Genomic DNA, 20,282 nt, shown 5'->3' on the forward strand with positions numbered 1-20,282 from the left:
GGCAGGGGAGAAAGACCGATACTTCAAGCATATCCAGCATAGCTTTCTGCTTCAACGGCAGAGGAGAAAGGCCGATACTTCATGCATATCCAGCATAGCTCTCTGCTTCAATGGCAGGGGAGAAAGGCCGATACTTCACGCATATCCAGCATAGCTCTCTGCTTCAACAGCAGGAGGAATGAAGAAAAGTGGATCTATATACAGACAACAACCAACAAGGACTGAATTACATAGTCTGGGTAAACAAATAAGCATGGGTGTAGCTTGCTTATTGCGGCGGTTACTACCCCTAACTAATTAAGCTAGACATTTCACTTAGATGCATTCCCAACATTGCTTTCTACATTAATGGTGGGGGTGGAAGGGAAATAGAACCATAAGGTTACTAAGAGCCAAGAGAAACAGATCAGTATGAGGGGAAAAAAAGTGTGAAACTTGCTGGGCAGACTGGATGGGCCGTTTGATCTTCTTCTGCCGTCATTTCTATGTTTCTATGAAGAAGAACAACCAAAATGATAAAGGGAATGGAACAGCTCCCCTGTGAGGAAAGGCTGAAGAGGTTAGGGCTGTTCAGCTTCAAGAAGAGACGGCTGAGGTGGGGATATGATATTTATTTATTTATTTATTTATTTATTTATTTAAAGGATTTATATACCGGAAGTTCCTGTATAATATACATATCACCCCGGTTTACAAAGAACAGTAACTATCGCTTCATTTAGCGGTTTACATAGAACATAATTAATCTAGGTCTTTCAGATCATGAAAGGTCTTGAACGAGTAGATGTGAATCGGTTATTTACACTTATGGATAATAGATGGATTAGGGAGTATTCCATGAAGTTAGCAAGTTGCACATTTAAGACTAATTAGAGAAAATTTGTTTTCACTCAGCGTACAAGTAAGCTCTGGAATTTGTTGCCAGAGGATGTGGTTAGTGAATTTAGTTTAGCTGGGTTCTAAAAAGGTTTGGATAAGTTCTTGGAGGAGAAGTCATTAACTGCAATTAATCAAAACTTAGGGAATAGCCACTGCTTTTAATCGCATCAGTAACATGGGATCTTCTTGGTGCTTGGGTACTTGCCAGGTTCTTGTGACCTAGTTTGGCCTCTGTTGGAAACAGGATGCTGGGCTTGATGAACCCAACTTAAATTTATTTCTGAGATGCCTTAGGGGACTTGGAATAATGTATATTTCCTGTTAAGTCTTCTTGTTAAGCTTTTTTTTTCCTTTTGATAATTTTCTTGCTTGTTTACTATGCCCCCCCCCAGTTTGAGGAGTTAATTATGATATTATAATGTCATTTCATTGTTTTATTTTTTCCTTTTTTTCTATGCACCTGATTCATTGTTTTTCCTTTATTTCATGTAAAATGATTAAATTTCAAGAAACTTGGAATTAAAAAATGTATATAAATTTGAGGCCATGCTTCTCTCTCAACAGAATAAACAACTCTTCCAAGAATGATGCAATTACTAATACTCTCCTAATCCAAAGATTAACCAGGACAGGAGCAGCCAAGGCAAACAAAGATAATTCAAAACTTACCAATGCACAACTACAGAAGTATGGAATGGCATTACAAGAAAAACTCACTGATTCAAGGTCAACTGAGGTCAGCGATATTCAGAGCAAGTCATTCCTCTCTACTTCCTCTACCCACCCTGACTGCAAACTCCAAACTCACATTGTGTTCCTCAAAATGCACAAGAGTGCCAGCAGCACAGTCATGAACATCCTCTTCCGCTTTGGTGAGGCCCAAAACCTGATGTTCGCCTTCCCAATAAAGAGAGAAAGTCGTTGGTTTTATCCAGATTATTTCAGTGCCTCATACGTACAAGGTTTCTCTCCTTACAAGAAGAATAAATTCGACATCATGCTTCATCACATGAGGTTCCAGCGGTCAGAGGTGAGAAAACATCAGGGGAAAGAGAGAAAGGAATGAGAGAACAAAAAAGATAGGAGAGATGTAGAAAGAGAGAATGTGAGAGTGGCAAAGAATGCAGAGAAGAAGAGAGAGAAAGACCTTTTCAAACTTGTAGTCTTTGAATGTTAAAATGTAAAAAATTCTCAATTAGCCTAAAAGAAATAAATACTGTAAATCCCAACATCAAAGAAGCACGTAAAAAAGGGAAAGGGTAATTTTCAAAAGTATGCACATAAAATTTTCTCAAAAATGTCTGCATAAATAATTGCAGTGTAATGATGCATGGGAAGTTTGGGAAAATTGGTGTAAGTTACGGTATAGATGTATTTAAGAACATTTGCTATCTAATTTATATGGGCTGTTACAAAATTACCTCCCTAATGTCAATGAGTGTATTCAAGCTATTAAATTACTGGATCTGAACTGTAAATCAGTTTCTCCATCAACGAGCAGGGCTGAAATAGCCATGACACGTGGGTGACGTCATCCAATGGTGCCCGAATAGACCCATCTCTCTGCACTCATGGAGCTTTTATTCTACTGAGTATGCACAGGAGTTTCCATGCACATTCTGCCATGAGCCCCTCAGTCTTTTTTTGTCTGAGTTTCTGCACAGATGTGTACTCTCTCTCTCTATCTATTTTTGCTACTTTGTGGTTTTCTTACTTTCAGACTCGCTTCCAGTGGCCTCAATAGCACTTTTCAGTGCTACAAAATTATATATGAAAAAGGATGCTGGGCTCCAAGAAAGTCACCTCCAGTGGCGTCAAGGATTCTGTGTGTGGCTGCAAGATATTTCTATAAAATACCTGTAGCCATATCACAATACAGCTAACTTCTATGACTGTGGATATTAATTGTCACCAAGATCCCAGAGGAACAGGGCCAGGAAGATAGAATTTAGTGAAAAGTCAGGGGTCATCCTTCCCCTCGGTATGGGACATGCTCAGGCTCCCTCTATGCCCAAGAGGGGTCTCCTCCAACTCCCATGAGCAAAGTTCCCCATCTGTGGGACCAGTTCCTGAATCTGCCGCAGTACAGAGATTGAGCAAGGCATGAAAGAGTCGAGAATCGAGGTTCGTGATCCCCTCAATATATGCCCTGTGGGGCTCATTGGTTCACAAGATGAAAATGTTGGGATTACTTACCTGGTAATCTTGTTTTCCTTAGTGTAGACAGATGGACTCAGGACAAATGGGATAGTATCCACGTGCTAGCAGTTGGAGACGGATCTGACGTCAGCACGGGGGCGTGTATATACCCCCACAGGAAGCGCAGCTGTTCAGTAATCTTCCTTGCAAAAGCTGTTATGGATGTGTGTACTGACGCTCAGTGAAAAGTAAAGAAAAAAGTGAAAAACAGGCCTCCCCTGACCGATTGACAGTGGCTGGAGACCGCCAGCCTTCCCAACCGGAAGGCGTGGACATTGGCAGAGTGTACGCTCTTAGGAAAACAAATGTCAAAGGCTTACCTGGAATCGGTGAAACCCATGTACACAGGCAGCTGGGCGGGATGCTGAGTCCATCTGTCTACACTAAGGAAAACAAGATTACCAGGTAAGTAATCTCAACATTTCCTGGCGTGTAGCCAGATGGACTCAGGACAAATGGGATGTACCAAAGCTTTACACCCCGCCTGGGCGGGAGGCTGCCTGAGGACCATGTAGTACCGCCCTCGCAAAAGCCGAGTCCTCCCTGGCCTGGACATCCAGACGGTAGAACCGAGAAAAGGTATGGAGGGAGGACCATGTCGCCGCTTTACAGATGTCCGCTGGTGACAGCATCCGGGATTCAGCCCAAGACGCCGCTTGGGCTCTGGTAGAATGAGCCTTAACCTGTAGAGGCGGAGCCTTCCCAGCCTCCACGTAGGCGGCTCTGACAACGTCTTTAATCCAGCGGGCAATGGTGGGCCGAGAGGCCGCTTCACCTTGCTTCTTCCCGCTGTGTAGGACGAACAGATGGTCTGTCTTCCGCAGGTCTTGAGTCATTGTCAGATACCTGGGCAGCAATCTGCCGATGTCGAGATGGCGTAATAAACGGCCTTCTTCAGATTTCTTCAAACCTACCGTGGTAGGCAAGGATATGGTTTGGTTAAGATGAAATTGTGAAACCACTTTAGGGAGAAAGGAGGGAACCGTCCGAAGATGGATAGACTCCGAAGTGATACGTAGAAAGGGATCACGGCAGGACAGTGCTTGTAGTTCAGAGATGCGGCGTGCGGAGCATATGGCCAGCAGGAATACCAACTTCAGGGTTAGAGACCGTAGAGACAAGCCCCGAAGGGGTCGGAAGGTAGATCCCGCGAGGAAATCCAGAACCAGATTAAGGTTCCATAAGGGTACAGGCCACTTTAGTGGCGGACGAATATGCTTGACGCCTTGCAGGAAACGAGAAACATCAGGGTGCTTGGCGATGGTCTTGCCACCTCTCCTGAGCCCATAGCACGATAGTGCCGCTACCTGAACCTTGATGGAGCTGAGGGAGAGACCCTTCTGAAGCCCATCCTGCAGGAAATCCAACACAATAGGAATAGTGGCGGCCTGTGGACTGGTGCCAAGAGAGTCGCACCATGCTTCAAAAATTCTCCAGATCCGTACGTAGGTGAGGGATGTGGAAAACTTGCGAGCCCGGAGGAGTGTATTAATCACAGGCCCCGAGTAACTCTTTTTCTTCAGTCGAGCCCTCTCAATGGCCAGACCGTAAGAGAGAACTGAGCCGGATCCTCGTGCAGAATGGGACCTTGACGTAGAAGGTCCCGGAGAGGAGGCAGGGGGAGAGGCTCCCCTGCCAGTAGGCGTCTGAGGTCCGCGTACCAGGGTCTTCTTGGCCAGTCCGGGGCCACCAGAAGAACTAGGCCCTGGTGTGACCGAATCCTGTGGATGAGGGCACCCAGTAGAGGCCACGGGGGAAAGGCATATAGGAGAGTCCCCGGAGGCCACGGCTGGACCAGAGCATCGATGCCGTGCGAGCACGGGTCGCGTCTGCGGCTGAAGTATCTGGGTACCTGAGCATTGGACTTGTCTGCCAGTAAATCCATGTCCGGAATCCCCCAGTGATCGACAATCATCTGGAAAGCTGTGGGGGACAGCTGCCAGTCGCCTGGATTCAGGCTTTCTCTGCTGAGGAAGTCTGCTGTGGTATTGTCCTTCCCGGCAATGTGGACGGCAGAGATGTCCCGCAGATTCGCCTCTGCCCAAACCATTAGTGGGGCGATTTCTAGAGATACCTGTCGGCTTCTGGTTCCGCCCTGACGGTTGATGTAGACCACCGTGGTGGCGTTGTCGGACATCACTCTGACAGCTCTGTGCCGCAGCCGTGGAGCGAAACGAAGGCAGGCCAGTCTGACTGCCCGGGCTTCCAGGCGATTGATGTTCCATGTGGACTCCTCCCTGTTCCAGCGCCCTTGCGCGGTGAGTTCTTCGCAATGTGCTCCCCAGCCGCTTAGGCTGGCATCCGTGGTGAGCAAGATCCACGTGGGCGCGGACATCCTCGACCCCCTGCTCAGGTGGTCAGACCGCAACCACCACCGCAGCCGGGTCCGAACACGGACCGGTAGAGGGAGGTGCGTGGAATAGGCTCGGTGATGGGGGCTCCAGCGAGAGAGCAGGGAATGCTGAAGTGGTCTCATATGGGCCCGTGCCCAAGGCACCACATCCAGGGTGGATGCCATGAGACCCAGAACCTGCAGATAATCCCAAGCTAATGGCCGACTGGTTCCCAACAGATACTGGATACGCTGCCGAAGTTTCAACTGTCTCTTGGTCGTAAGACTGACCGTGTCCGCCCGAGTGTCGAACTGTACCCCCAGATACTCTATGGACTGGGAAGGCTGTAGGCAGCTCTTGCTGAGGTTGATGACCCAGCCCAAGCTTTCCAGAAGGGCGATCACCCTGTCGGTCGTCCGCAGGCTCTCCACTCGGGATTTCGCCCTGATCAACCAGTCGTCTAGGTAGGGATGGACCAAGATCCCTTCCCGCCTGAGTGCCGCCGCCACAACTACGATCACCTTGGTGAATGTCCTTGGGGAGGTGGCCAACCCGAAGGGGAGAGCTCGAAACTGGAAGTGGCGATCCAGAACCTTGAAGCGTAGGTAGCGCTGATGATCTGGATGTATCGGAATATGAAGATAGGCTTCGGACAGGTCTAATGCCGTGAGGAACTCTCCGGGCTGGACTGCGGCTTTGACGGAGCGCAGAGTTTCCATGCGAAACCGCGGTACCCGTAAGTACCGATTGAGGGATTTGAGGTCCAGAACAGGCCGAAAAGTGCCCCCTTTCTTGGGTACTATGAAATAAATGGAATAGTGTCCAGAATTCACTTCCCAGGCAGGCACTGGGAGGATGGCGTTCAAGGTCAGGAGCCTCGTCAGGGTGGCCTCCAATGCTGCCGTCTTGAGCGGGGAACATGAAGTCTCCACAAACTTGTCCGGAGGAAGATGATGAAAGTCCAGATAATACCCCTCTCGGATAACTGCGAGGACCCACTGGTCCGACGTGATCTCGACCCATCTGGGGTAGAAGAGGGTCAACCTGCCCCCTATGGCTTCGTCCCCCAGATGAATCGGCAAATTCTCATTGTGGGATGCGACCGGGACCCACGCCCGGCCCGGTCCCCCGTTTGCGCAGCCTGGACCGAAAGGACTGATTCCTGGCCGGAGGACACGGCGTCTGATAGCGCCCTCTATATGGAACAAATCGCTGTGAACCCCTGCCCCTGGAGGGCCGTGGAATGGAGCGCTGTCCCCTCCTGGACCGGTCTTCTGGTAGGCGAAGCACAGGAGAGGCACCCCAGGTAGCGACTAGCTTATCAAGGTCACTGCCAAACAGAAACGAGCCCTGAAAAGGCAATTTGGTGAGGCGAGACTTCGAAGGTGTATCAGCGGACCATGGCTGGATCCATAGGTGTCTCCTGGCGGCCACGGAAGACGAGATCCCCTTAGCCGTGGTTCGAACCAAATCCGATGCGGTATCGGTGAGGAAGGAAAGAGCGGGCTCCATGTCAGCCGCCGGAGCGTTGTTCCGGACCTGAGACAAGCAGACACGAGTGACCACCGTGCAACAGGCTGCAATCCTCAAAGAAAGAGCTGCCACCTCAAAATTTTGCTTCAGAATGGCATCCATCCGCCTGTCATGGGGCTCCCTGAGGGCCGTACCCGCTTCCACAGGAATGGTAGTGCGCTTGACCACAGCGCTAATCAAGGCGTCCACCTGAGGGCAGGCCAGGAGGTCCTGGAGAGCCGGTGCCAATGGGTACATGCCTTTCAGGGCCCGGCCCCCTTGAAATGAGGCCGCTGGTGCTGCCCATTCCAAATCAATGAGTTGCTGAGCCGCCTGCAAGAAAGGAAAATGGCGGGCTGTAGGACGAAGACCTTCCAGCAGGGGGTTCTGCGCAGAAGGAATCGAAGCACTGGGACCAGTGATATCCAACTCCGCCAGACACTGAGACACGAGGTCCGAGAGGTCCTCCTTAGGGAAAAAGCGCCGCATAGTCCTATATGGCGAAATCCCCGGGGGGAGGTCCCCTTCGTCCGGGAGTTCGGACTCGTCCGGCGAAACCTCCTGGTCCGACTGATCGGGACTGTCCAGTGGCGGGAGGTCCCGCTCCCGAGAAGGCTGCGAGGGCCCAGGAACAGGATCCCTAGGGGCTGCCATCATGGTGGCAGCCGCAGCATGCGCCATAGACGCCGCCACCGCAGGAACCGCAGCAACCGCCGGAAGAACAGGCGCAGCAGGGACCGTAGGGCCTGGACGCGAAGCCGTCTGCATCTGGACAAAGGCATGAATTCCCTGAAAAAGATCCACCCAGGAAATGGAAGCAGCCTCAAAACGCCGGGGTACAAGCTCCCCCGGGATTCCTGAGCGGTCGAGACTGCCTCCCAAATCCGGTGTAGCCGCAGGTGAACTGTCAAAAAACTGCGGCTGAGATTGGTCCTGGCCGGAGGGTCCCCCGGCCGCCGCACATTGGGTACATAGGGAGTCGGGGTCAGTACTGCGCGTGGCACGAAGGTGGCATGCGGAGCAGAGGCCTAGAGCTGAAACGTCTAGGGCAAGCGGCGGCGCCGCTGCGGCCGCAGCCGCGAGCTGATCCATTAGCAAAATATAGCAAGCGTGCGCTACTTATGCGGCAGCAATCGGCTGAATAGAACAGGCGCACAATAACAATAGTAAGCGGCAGTAATAGGCGCTGAATAGAACAGGCGCACAATAGCAATAGGAAGCAGCAGCAATAGGTGCTGAATAGAGCAAGCGCACAATAGCAAGAGCAAGCGGCAGCAAATAGGCGCTGAGCAAAACAAGCGCACAATAGCAATAGTAAGCGGCAGCAAGAGGCGCTGAGTAAAAACAGGCGCACAAGAGCAAGAGTATGCGGCAGCAATAGGCGCTGAAAATAACAGGCGCACAATAGCAACAGGCTGTGGCAGCAAGAGGCGCTGAGTAGAACAGGCGCACAATAGCAACAGTGTGCGGCAGCAATAGGCGCCGAGCAGAATAGGCGCACAATAGCAACAGTGTGCTGCAGCAATAGGCGCTGAGCCGAATAGGCGCACAATAGCAACAGGCTGCGGCAACCACCAGCAACGGCCAGAGGCACACAGTACTAAGCAGGTAGCAATATACACATAATGGCAGTCAATAGACATACAGCAGCAATATGCGGCACATACTCACAGTGGCAGCCAATAAGCAAGAACAAGGAGGAAAGAAAGCCGCGCCCATTACAGGCGCGGAATACCTGAGTAAGGCCACAAATGGCGTCCTCCACGGCTTGCCACGCCGCTGGTCCTCTAGATAGCGGAGACCTGGGTGAAGAGACGTACGCCGTACCAAATCTTCAGCGCTGCCGGGCAGGATTACAGGCGGTCTCCGGCTGCGAGGGGAAAGGGCCGATACCTTTCACCGCCGCGGTTGAGGTACTGCACCCGCTACCTCGTCCACGCCGGGAGCGAGGGCCTCGGCGGGACCGAGGACTTTCACCTCCGGGGGACCACGGCAGTCACCCCGGGAAGCTCAACTGGGGGGCACGGCCAGAACGGCCCCTGAGGAGCGCGGGGCTCAAAAAGGTGTTGAAGAAAGGTAAAGTAGAATCTAGAAGAGAAGAAAACAAAAATGAAAGTAGTCTTGGAAAGCATGCTGAACCAGCGTGCAGGCACTCCAAACTGCTTTGGAGACGGAAATTACTGAACAGCTGCGCTTCCTGTGGGGATATATACACGCCCCCGTGCTGACGTCAGATCCGTCTCCAACTGCTAGCACGTGGATACTATCCCATTTGTCCTGAGTCCATCTGGCTACACGCCAGGAAATGTGCTATGCTTCAGAGCCAACAGTGCAGTCGGCTCTTCCAAAGCTTAACTCGGAATCAGCCCTGTTGATGCACCTGGTGTCTTTGTCTCACTAGCCCTTGGCACTGTCAATACAATAGACCTTGGTGATTCAACTGAAGCAGCCATCTATTTTTTCGATTCATCCAGCCTTTGCACCATTGGCTCTCTATCCTTCAGAGCTGTCAGTACACTGCACTCTGGACAACCACCACTGGTCCCCAGATCTATCAGTGCACTTGATGTATTTCAGGTAGGAACAGATTTTGAGGGGACTTGAAGGTGAACCATTGTATTTACCTTTCTCCTGTTATGCCTGTTGGTCGCAGATGGCTGCGACCTCTCATGCTCACCTCTTTTTTCCCTACATCATCAAGTTTGGGAAGAATGGCAGTCTCTACTAACTTTCTCTGACCTCACTGGCATTCCCGGGTCAGCGTGGGCGCTGCCAACCGCCATCTTGAATCTGGAATAACTTAGCACGCGCGCAAGGGCCTACTATTAACCACGACATGGTGGGAACATCGGGGCGTCCCTCCCGATGATGTCAACTCGCTATGGTACTTAACCCAGCTGGCCCTTGCCTTCTAAAAGTTAGCAAGGAGTTCCATCTTGCTGAATCCACTTCATCAAGGACTTCCTGTTCCTGATCTCAGTCATAGCATACAACGCTCTGAGTACCAGCTCCTCTGAGGTTCCCCTGCGTTTGCGGCTATCCGCTCCTCGGAGGGCCTTCCTGTCTGACTGCTACCAGACTTGCTTCTCAGATCTCACTCTTCCTTTCCTGGAACCATCCAATGTGAGTAACTCTACGGGCTTCTACATTTGAACTGCGTGAAGGATTCCCGTGGAGTACCCCGTCCCTCGAGCCACTACTGCCTTCATCCCGTAGAAGCTATTGAGCATTCTGCACTACAGAGTATTGACCTACCAAATTCGGGAGCCACTTCCAGGTTTCGGCACCTTCACCTACTCCTTCAACATCTACTGTACAGCCTTCCTCGGCATACCCCACTCTGCGGGACACTACCTGACCTGTACCTGTGAGTTGCCTATACTCGTCAGAGGGTGTCCCCGGCATACCCCACTCCACGGGCCACTACTGAATTTCTCCAGCTGTGCTCTTGTTCTGGGTAATTCCCAGTGCTCTGGACTGTGCAACTATCTCTCCAGCTTCCTGGACATTCTTTTCTTTCCTGATTTAATAAAGTCTATCTTCATATCTTCCCCACATCTCTGAGGCTACACCTGTTGATGCTGAGGCTCATGGGGCTCCTCCCTCTGGGTGGAGACACCATTCATCTCAGCCCAGAGTTCATATCATCGCTAAAACATAACATCTCCATGTTGATGTCTTTATCTCTATCCCACCTCCTCGATCATTGACTGCATTTGTAGACTTCAGGTCCAATATGTTCTGTAGTACCTCTGGTCTCCATGCGATCTCCAGTACAAACTCAGGAGGGGCCTCCCTCTTGGAGTTCAACAGGAGCTTTACAGGAAGTTTCTTCCTTAACTCTGGATAAGAGGATACAGCAGCCCATATACCAGGTAGCTGAATGGTGAAGACTTTCTTTGCTTGGCTGGCAGCAAGTGAAAAGGAGGACACATTTCAACTTTTCTTGAATGGCAGATTTGGTCCCTCAAGGAGGAGTCCATCTTGCCTCCATGCCTTGAGAGCTCCCATCAAAGTCCTTGTAATGAAATCAAGCCCCCCAGCTATTCCTCTCTGCAGAGAAATCAAGCCAGTCTGAGGAAGGAGCATACCCGGAGAGTATTCTAAGACCATCGAAGACCCTACTCTGACTACCTTCATCATCATTAGGGTCATGGGTTAGTGTCCCTTCAACTTTTGGTTCTGAGAAAGGGTCTTTGAGGATTCCCTCATACTCCTTACCTAATCTGCTGGAGCATTCTTCACCACCAGAAGACCTCTCATACTCCAGATTCCTTGACAAGCTGGGCAAAGTGTTAGGAGTCAACATCCGTAAGGACAAAGATCCCCGTACCGAGATCTTTGGGTTACTTTGTATTCTGTAAATACCTTCTAAGCCTGCAGCAATCCCAGTTCATTCATTTCTATAGGATTTACAAATGAGAATGTTGGACAGCATGGCCTCCAGTCCCCAAGTAGCCAGAATATTGTCCCTGAAATACAGAGTACAAAAGGCTTCAAGGACTGGAATAGTCCAGCTACCACACCAGTCAGTGGTGGGAGAGTCCGCATTAAAACAAGCTAAAAAGATTAGAATCTTCTCTAAACCTTCTCTAGGTAAGGACCCTGGATTGTCGGACAGTTTGGGGAAAAATGTATTCCATAGCTCCATGCTCAATGTTCACATCAAGACCCACCAATTCTATAAGAACATAAGAACATAAGAACATGCCATACTGGGTCAGACCAAGGGTCCATCAAGCCCAGCATCCTGTTTCCAACAGTGGCCAATCCAGGCCATAAGAACCTGGCAAGTACCCAAAAACGAAGTCTATTCCATGTAACCATTGCTAATGGCAGTGGCTATTCTCTAAGTGAACTTAATAGCAGGTAATGGACTTCTCCTCCAAGAACTTATCCAATCCTTACACAATTGTAACCAAATAAGCCTGATACTTCACTTTCAATGCATATCCTGCTTCAACGGCAGGGGAGAAGAAAAACTGATACTTCACGCATATCCAGCATAGCTCTCTGCTTCAACGGCAGGGGAGAAGAAAAACTGATACTACACGCATATCCAGCATAGCTTCCTGCTTCAACAGCAGGGGAGAAGAAAAACAACCAATAAGGGCTGAATAACACAGTCTGGGTAAAACAAATAAGCATGGGTGTAGCTTGCTTATTGCGGCGGTTACTTCCTCTACTACCCGTAACTAATCAAGCTTGATATTTCACTTGGTTGCAGCTCCATCACTGCTCTCTACATTAATGGTGGGGGTGGAAGGGAAATAGAACCAAAGAGCTAAGAGAAACAGATAAGTATGAGAAAAAAAATGTGAAGCTTGCTGGGCAGACTGGATGGGCCGTTTGGTCTTCTGCCGTCATTTCTATGTTTCTATGTTTCTAACAAACTGAAACCTCTGGTAGAGTCGCTGGACAGGGAGTGTGAATGACATCTTCTCCCTGGAAAGTCAACTACCTAGCTAAAGCTAAACTCTTCAATCAACTAAGAGGGTCACAAGGCAGCGTGCTTGTGGGAACTCCTGCGCATGTTCAGTAGAATATATAATCTATGAGCTTAGAGAGATGGGTCCATTTGTTGCCATTGGAAGATGTCATCCATGTGTTATGGCTAATTCATCCTGCTTTCTATGGAGGACTCCGATTACGTTAAGCAGACTTCCTTTATTCCACAGAAAATGTCTACAGACTTTGAAAACTTACATGCTGATATTACAAGAAACTGCCTGGCATCACCATGAATTAGGGGTGTGCATTCGTTTGTAATGTATTGTCAATCTGCAACGTATATGCCATATTCGTTGTATTCATGGGGGTCACGAAATGTACGGCGAACCCCCACGAATACAACGTATCACTAACAAATAAACCCCACCCTCCTGATCCCCCCCCCCCCCCCCCCCCCCAAGACTTGCCAAAAGTCCCTGGTGGTCCAGCGGGGTTCCTGGAGCTGTCTCCTGCAATCGGGCCGTCGGCTGCCAGTATTCAAAATGGTGCTGATATATAAATCCTGCACCCCCAGTTCTCTAACTCTGTGCATCCACTGAAATTCCCCCAAACAATGGAGCTTAGATGTTTCCCTTACAGCTCATCATACTAAAATTTCTTTTCAAATTCTGGTGTCACCTCACAGTAACAGCAGCACAAACACCTTCCACTGCCAGGCACTTGGGGCCGGATTTTAAAAGCCCTGCACGCGTAAATCCGGCCGGATATACGCGCGCAGGGCACTCGCGCACCGGCACGCCTATTTTGCATAGGCCGCCGGCGTGCGCACAGCCCCGGGACGCGCGTAAGTCCCGGGGCTTCGTAAAAGGGGCGGGAAGGGGGCATGTTCGGGGGCGTGCCCAGGGTCAGGGGGCGGGTCAGGGCGGGTCCGGGGGCATGGTGCCGGCACGGGGGCGTGGCCAAGGCCTCCGGACCAGCCCCCGGGTCGGGTGACGGCGCTCCAGCAGCCCGCTGGCACGCGCAGATTTACGCCTGCTTCCGGCAGGCGTAAATCTGCCAACAAAGGTAGGGGGGGTTTAGATAGGGCCTGGGGGGTGGCTTAGGGAGGGGAAGGGAGGGGAAGGGGAGGGGAGGCGGAAGAAAAGTTCCCTTGGAGGGAACAGGCAGCGCGCATCGGGCTCGGCGCGCGCAGGTTGCACAAATGTGCACCCCCCAGCTGCGCGCGTATCTTATAAAATCCAGCGTATTACGCCTGGTGCGCGAACAAAAGTACGCGTGGGCGTAATTTTATAAAATCTACCCCATTGTAAACTAACACAAAACCCCGCAAAAACCCCGCAAAAAAGACACTCAAAATTATACTGCAATCCCATCATAACATAACAGTAATAACACCAAGGACTCAAACAAAAACCCTACCTGTGAAAAAACAAGGGTAAATATTACACTGGGTCCTAGAATACCAATACACCACCTACTGAGGAAATAAAACAAACCCGATTGCTATAGAAACATAGAAACATAGAAATGACAGCAGAAGACGACGAAACGGCCCCATCCAGTCTGCCCAGCAAGCTTCACACATTTTTTCTCATACTTATCTGTTTCTCTTAGCTCTTTGGTTCTATTTCCCTTCCACCCCCACCATTAATGTAGAGAGCAGTGATGGAGCTGCATCCAAGTGAAATATCAATCTTGATTAGTTAGGGGTAGTAGGGGTAGTAACCGCCGCAATAAGCAAGCTACACCCATGCTTATTTGTTTTACCCAGACTATGTTATTCAGCCATTATTGGTTGTTTTTCTTCTCCCCTGCCGTTGAAGCAGGGAGCTATGCTGGATATGCGTGAACTATTAGTTTTACTTCTCCCCTGCCGTTGAAGCAGAGAGCTATGCTGGATATGTGTGAAGTATCCGTTTTTCTTCTCCCCTGCCGTTGAAGCAGAGAGCTATGTTGGATATGCGTGAAGTATCCGTTTTTCTTCTCCCCTGCATTGAAGCAGAGAGCTATGCTGGATATGCGTGAAGTATCCGTTTTTCTTCTCCCCTGCCATTGAAGCAGAGAGCTATGCTGGATATGCGTGAAGTATCCGTTTTTCTTCTCCCCTGCCGTTGAAGCAGAGAGCTATGCTGGATATGCGTGAAGTATCCGTTTTTCTTCTCCCCTGCCGTTGAAGCAGAGAGCTATGCTGGATATGCGTGAAGTATTTGTTTTTCTTCTCCCCTGCCGTTGAAGCAGAGAGCTATGCTGGATATGCGTGAAGTATCCGTTTTTCTTCTCCCCTGCCGTTGAAGCAGAGAGCTATGCTGGATATGCGTGAAGCATCCATTTTTCTTCTCCCCTGCATTGAAGCAGAGAGCTATGCTGGATATGCATTGAAAGTGAAGTATCAGGCTTATTTGCTTTGGGGTAGTAACCGCCGTAACAAGCCAGCTACTCCCCGCTTTGTGAGTGCGAATCCTTTTTTCCACATTTCCTCTTGCTGTTGAAGCTTAGAGCGATGTTGGAGTCACAGTAACCATGTGTATGTTTATTGTGCTAAACCGGCTCTGCGTCTGGGCGTCTTATGGAGCAAATTAGGGGAGTGCATAGCTTTTTTTTTCCTCCCCATTTTGTTTTTGGGTCTGGGGAGGGCCATTTCGGTCCACTCCCCAGATCAGAAAACTTTTTCCTCTGGGAACCCCTTCCCCCCCCCCCAAAAAAACCCCATCCCAACCCTTTAAATTAACAACCCCCACCCTCCTGACTCCCCCAAGACCTGCCGACTTAGTTTACCGCAACCCCCCACCCTCCTGACCCCCCCAAGACCTGCCGACTTAGTTTACCGCAACCCCCCACCCTCCTGACCCCCCCAAGACTTGCCGACTTAGTTTACCACAACCCCCCACCCTCCTGACCCCCCCCAAGACCTGCCGACTTAATTTACCGCAACCCCCCACCCTCCTGACCCCCCCAAGACCTGCCAAACGTCCCTGGTGGTCCAGCGGGGGTCCAGGAGCGGTCCAGGAACGATCTCCTGGGCGTGGGCCGTCGGCTGCCAGTAATCAAAATGGCGCCGACGGCCCTTTGCCCTCACTATGTCACTGAGACCGACCAATAGCAGCGGTCGGTCCCAGTGACATAGTAAGGGCAAAGGGCCGTCGGCGCCATTTTGATTACTGGCAGCCGACGGCCCACGCCCAGGAGATCGTTCCTGGACCGCTCCTGGACCCCCGCTGGACCACCAGGGACGTTTGGCAGGTCTTGGGGGGGTCAGGAGGGTGGGGGGTTGCGGTAAACTAAGTCGGCAGGTCTTGGGGGAGTCGGGGAGGGGTTGTTAGATTTTTGTTTGTTTTTTTTTATATTCGCTCCATAAGACGCACATACATTTTCCCCCCACTTTTGGGGGGAAAAAAAGTGCGTCTTATGGAGCGAAAAATACGGTATATATATATATATCTATCTAGAAACAAAGTGCAAAAAGCAGAATATAAATATAAATAAATACACAAATGTGTTGTATATACACCTTGGCACTCCTTGCCATCAGAGGTGTTATAAAGAATATAGTGAAAGAATAAGTATCATTCTTGTATTTCAGGAAGTTTTGTTGCAATGCAGATAGAAATTTGACAGCAATGTGTTATTCCCTTTTCACAGATTGAGAAGGTTATGCCCGATGACTCGTTTTATTTCTCCATCCTGCGCAATCCAGTTCACCTCATGGAATCCTCATTTTCCTACTTCACTGAAGCTCAAGCCTTCCAAAAGGCCAGGACCCTGGATAAGTTTTTGGACCAGCCTTTACAATTTTATAATGCCTCAGACGAACATAGTGGTCTTGTTAAGAATCTCATGACTTTTGACTTTGGATTCAACCACAATGGCAATTCTTCAGCCAAAGATGCTCAACTAAACATTGAAGCAATCGAGAATATGTTTGACCTGATACTAATTGCAGAGTACTTTGATGAGTCCATGATTCTGCTGAAGGAGGCTCTGTGCTGGAACTTGGATGATGTGGTATACTTCCGCCTCAATAGCAGAAGTAATAGGAGGAGGACTCCCCTTTCAAAAAACACCATAGAAAAGATCAAGAGCTGGAACAAACTGGACTGGGAGCTCTATATTCACTTCAACAGGACTTTCTGGGAAAGGATTGATCAAACTATTGGAAGAGAACGAATGCAGCAAGAAGTGAAGAAACTGCATAAGAGGCGGGAGGAGCTGGCTAGAACATGTCTCCAAGGAGAGGGCATGACTGATCCACAGCAAATCAAAGATTTGTTACTTGCACCATATCAGCATGGAAGAGCCAGGATCCTTGGCTATAACCTCAAGCCAGGGCTAGATAAAGTAACAAAAGAGCAGTGTATAAGATTAATCATCCCAGAACTCCAGTATAGTCAGTTACTATACTATAAGCAGTTCTCCATAAAGAAAAAATTTAGAAATGCCTAATTGCTAAGAGATCAATTTCCAAATGATCACGCACAAATGTACCCCGCGTGTATAAGATTTAAAATCTGGCCCTTTGTTTTGAATTTAGGAGGCTAAATCAGCCACACTAAGGGGCAGATTTTATAAAAGTACGCATGCGCGTACTTTTGTTCACGCACCAGGTGCAAACAATAGTACGCCGGATTTCAATAGATACGCGCATAGCTGCGCGTATCTGGTAAAATCTGGGGACGGCGCGTGCAAGGCTGCCCAAAATTGGCAGCCTGCGCGCACCGAGCCACACAGCCTGCCTCCGTTCCATTCGAGGCCGCTCTGCTTCGGAGGGAACTTTCCTTCCACCCCCACACCTTCCCCTCCCTTCCCTACCTAACCCACCCCCCTAGCTCTATCTAAACCCCCCCTACCTTTGTTGAACAAGTTACGCCTGCCCAAGACAGGCGTAACTTGCATGCGCCGGGCAGGCCACCGGCGCACCATGGTCCGATCCAGGGGCTGGTCCGGAGGCCGCGACACGCCCCCGTCACACACCCGAAAGATGCGTCATCGCGACACGTCCCCAACAAGCCCCCCAGGAAAGCCTTGGGACTTACGTGCATCCCGGGGCTTTGCGTGCGCCGGCAGCCTATGCAACATAGGCTCGGCATGCGCAGGGGGGGTTTGGGGTAGGTTTTCGGGGGTTACGCGAGTAACCTATGCTCGTAACCCTTTGAAAATCTACCCCTAAGGTATCTGCTCCCTGTCAAAGCAACCCCCATAAAAAGCTGGACACCCCCCATCCAGGACAGAATCCAATTCAAATAATCTGCAGTAAAGGGCATACTCTGCCCCAGTAAAGATAAGGCCAGCCCTACAACCCCCATTCCTATTTCTCCAGAATGATTCCTTACCATTTTGAACAGCCTGGATTTCACCAGCAGGAGGAATGTTAGAGCTCTCTGGTCAGCTCCCTTGCACTCTGATGAGCTTCGTATTTCTGGCTCGGGTCGGGTTTCGGTTTCGGGCGCTTTTCCACGGATCGTTTTTCGCCAACAACGAAACTGGAACCCGAACCAGAAATCGGAAAATGAATAAAAAAAACAAACACGAATTGGAAAAAAAACCACGAATCAGAAAAAAACCCCACACCAACCCTTCACATTTACTTTCTTATAACCCCCCCCCTCCACACACACACACACACACACACACACACCATCCCGATCCCTCCCCAAGACTTACTAAAACCCCTGGTGTTCCAGTGGGGTCCCGCGAGCGATCTCTCCCTCCATGCCGTTGGGCTGTTTGACCTGCTATGGCTCAAAATGGCGCCTATAGTCTTGCCCTTACGATGTCACAGGGGCTATCGTTGCCATTGGTCAGCCCCTGTCACATGATCCTACCATGTAACAGGAGCTGACCAATAAGGCACTGGTAGTCCCTGTGACATCGTAAGGGCAAGGCTATAGGCGCCATTTTGAGTCATAGCAGGCCCAACAGCCCAACGGCATGGAGGGAGAGATCGCTCGCGGGACCCCACTGGACCACCAGGGGTTTTAGTAAGTCTTGGGGAGGGATCAGGATGGTGGGGGGTGTAAGAAAGTAAAACTGAAGGGTTGGGGTGGTTTTTTTTAAATAAATGTGCCCCTCCCCTGCACTAACCCGAAAAACAAATTTTCCCCGAAGTGCAGAAGTGCCAAGCCATAGACAAAGGATGGGCCAGGGGGGCAGGGTCTGGGTGGGCTGGGGAGGGGCAGGGAGGGGCGGCGGCTAGGACAACAGCCATTAGGCTCTGCTCCAGGCAAGCGTGTGCCAAAGATACTTCTGCTCAGAAGGAGCAGTAAGTAATAAATCAAAAAAATGTAAACTAACTAGGTAGGGATTAAGGTCAGGGAGGAGAGGGGAAAAGGTAGGAAGGGTAGGGTGATAGGGAAGTTCCCTCCAGTCTTTAGTAAAGTTATTAGATAAAACGCCCAACTCTGGCGTAGTTTCACTTAATCGGCTGCATCAGGGGGCTGTAATAAGTCAGAGATGGTTGAAAGAACCTAAATGTATAAACAGAATCAATTTATTCCCTGTAAAATTTCATAAACGCACTGGATGATATATTATAGCGAGACGAGATTACCAATTGGTAAATATTAATATTTAATTTTCAAATTATGATTATAATATAATCTCGTCTCGCTATAATATATCATCCTCTGCGTTTACACCAGCAAGCAGGCACCATTGATGCCTGTCAAACATTTTAAAGAAGTATGATAAATGTTCCTGAACATGTTTCATTGAGATCTTTTCTAGAAAACAAACATATTTTAGGATTATTGTTCAACTGTATTTTTCTGTTCATAAAAGTCCCCTGAAGTAGCTGTTTAATGGTAAAACAGTGACCTCTGTTGGGGTACTGTATAGCATCATTTCCTAGCGTGTAGCAGATGGACTCAAAACAAGTGGGATATAGTGTGCTCGTGCTAGCAGTTGGAGACGGATCTGACGTCAGCACGGGTACATATACCCCCACAGGAAGTGTAGCAATTCAGTAATTTCCGTCTCCAAAGCAGTTTGGAGCTACCTCACGCTCGCTGAGCGTGTTTCCAAATTCTAACGACTAAATTCATAGAAGAAACCTACCTGAAGACGAGCCCCGCACTCCTGCGGTGATACCAGTCGGTCCCTCCCCCAGTTGAGTTTCCTGAGGCGATTTCCGGGGTCCCTCGGAGGTGAGTGCCTCGGTCCGGTGGCCGGCTCGCGGCAGGGATCTAGCCCCCGAGTGAGAAGGGGTCGGGCGTGGCATAGAGGCAGCCTCGGTCCCGGCGTGGACTTGGCCCCGGAGCGAGACGAGTTCAAGTGCGGCCCAGAGGCAGCGGGTGCACTTCCTCGAGTGCGGTAGTGACGGTACTTACCCTCTCCCTCCGCAGCCAGAGACCGCCCGGGTCGCAACGGGGAAGCGCCGAAGACAAGGTAAGGCGTACATCTTTACTTGGTCTCCGAGGAAGTGAGGCTTTGCAGAGTCTGCCTAGGTGGCAATCCGCCACGGAGGTCGCCATTTTTCTGCCTGATTGGTTGGCTGCTCGTTGTTAGGCGCACGCTGTTACGCGCACGGCGTTAGGCGCCAGCTGTTAGGCGCACGGTCATAGGCGCCCGCTGATAAGCGTCCATTCCTAGACGCACATGGAGCGTAAGAGAGCCCAGGCATCAGCGGAGTTGGCCCCTCCAACATCAGGCATGAGCCTCTGCTCGGCATGCAACCTCAGAGCCACACAGAGCGAGGAAGCAGACTCCCTATGTGCCCAATGTGAAGAGGCCCTGGGAGTGCCAGGCCAGAACCGGTCACAGCCCAGTGTACTTGCCAGTTCCTCAGGGAACACCCCGGACCTAGCCGGCAGTAGCGAGCAGCCGAGGACCCCGAGGGACCTGGTACCCCTCAGACCAGATCCTGCTTCGCTCTCCTGGGTGGAATTATTCAAGGGGATTCATGCCTTTGTCTCA

The 20,282-nt window shown here is 50.2% G+C and overlaps 1 protein-coding gene across 1 annotated transcript in view; it reads left to right on the forward strand.

The window, feature by feature from the left end:
- LOC115098967 (galactose-3-O-sulfotransferase 2-like) overlaps nt 1–16,980 on the forward strand; it is a 52,966-nt gene extending 35,986 nt beyond the window's left edge. The window contains exons 3-4 of the mRNA XM_029616164.1: nt 1,444–1,909; nt 16,014–16,980. Of these exons, the coding sequence (XP_029472024.1) occupies nt 1,444–1,909; nt 16,014–16,814 (1,267 nt within the window). The 3' untranslated portion in view covers nt 16,815–16,980. The remainder of the gene's footprint in view (nt 1–1,443; nt 1,910–16,013) is intronic.
- Nucleotides 16,981–20,282: the final 3,302 nt, after the last annotated feature.

The sequence above is a fragment of the Rhinatrema bivittatum genome, chromosome 9 (genome assembly GCF_901001135.1).
Source record: "Rhinatrema bivittatum chromosome 9, aRhiBiv1.1, whole genome shotgun sequence".
Taxonomy (NCBI): domain Eukaryota; kingdom Metazoa; phylum Chordata; class Amphibia; order Gymnophiona; family Rhinatrematidae; genus Rhinatrema; species Rhinatrema bivittatum.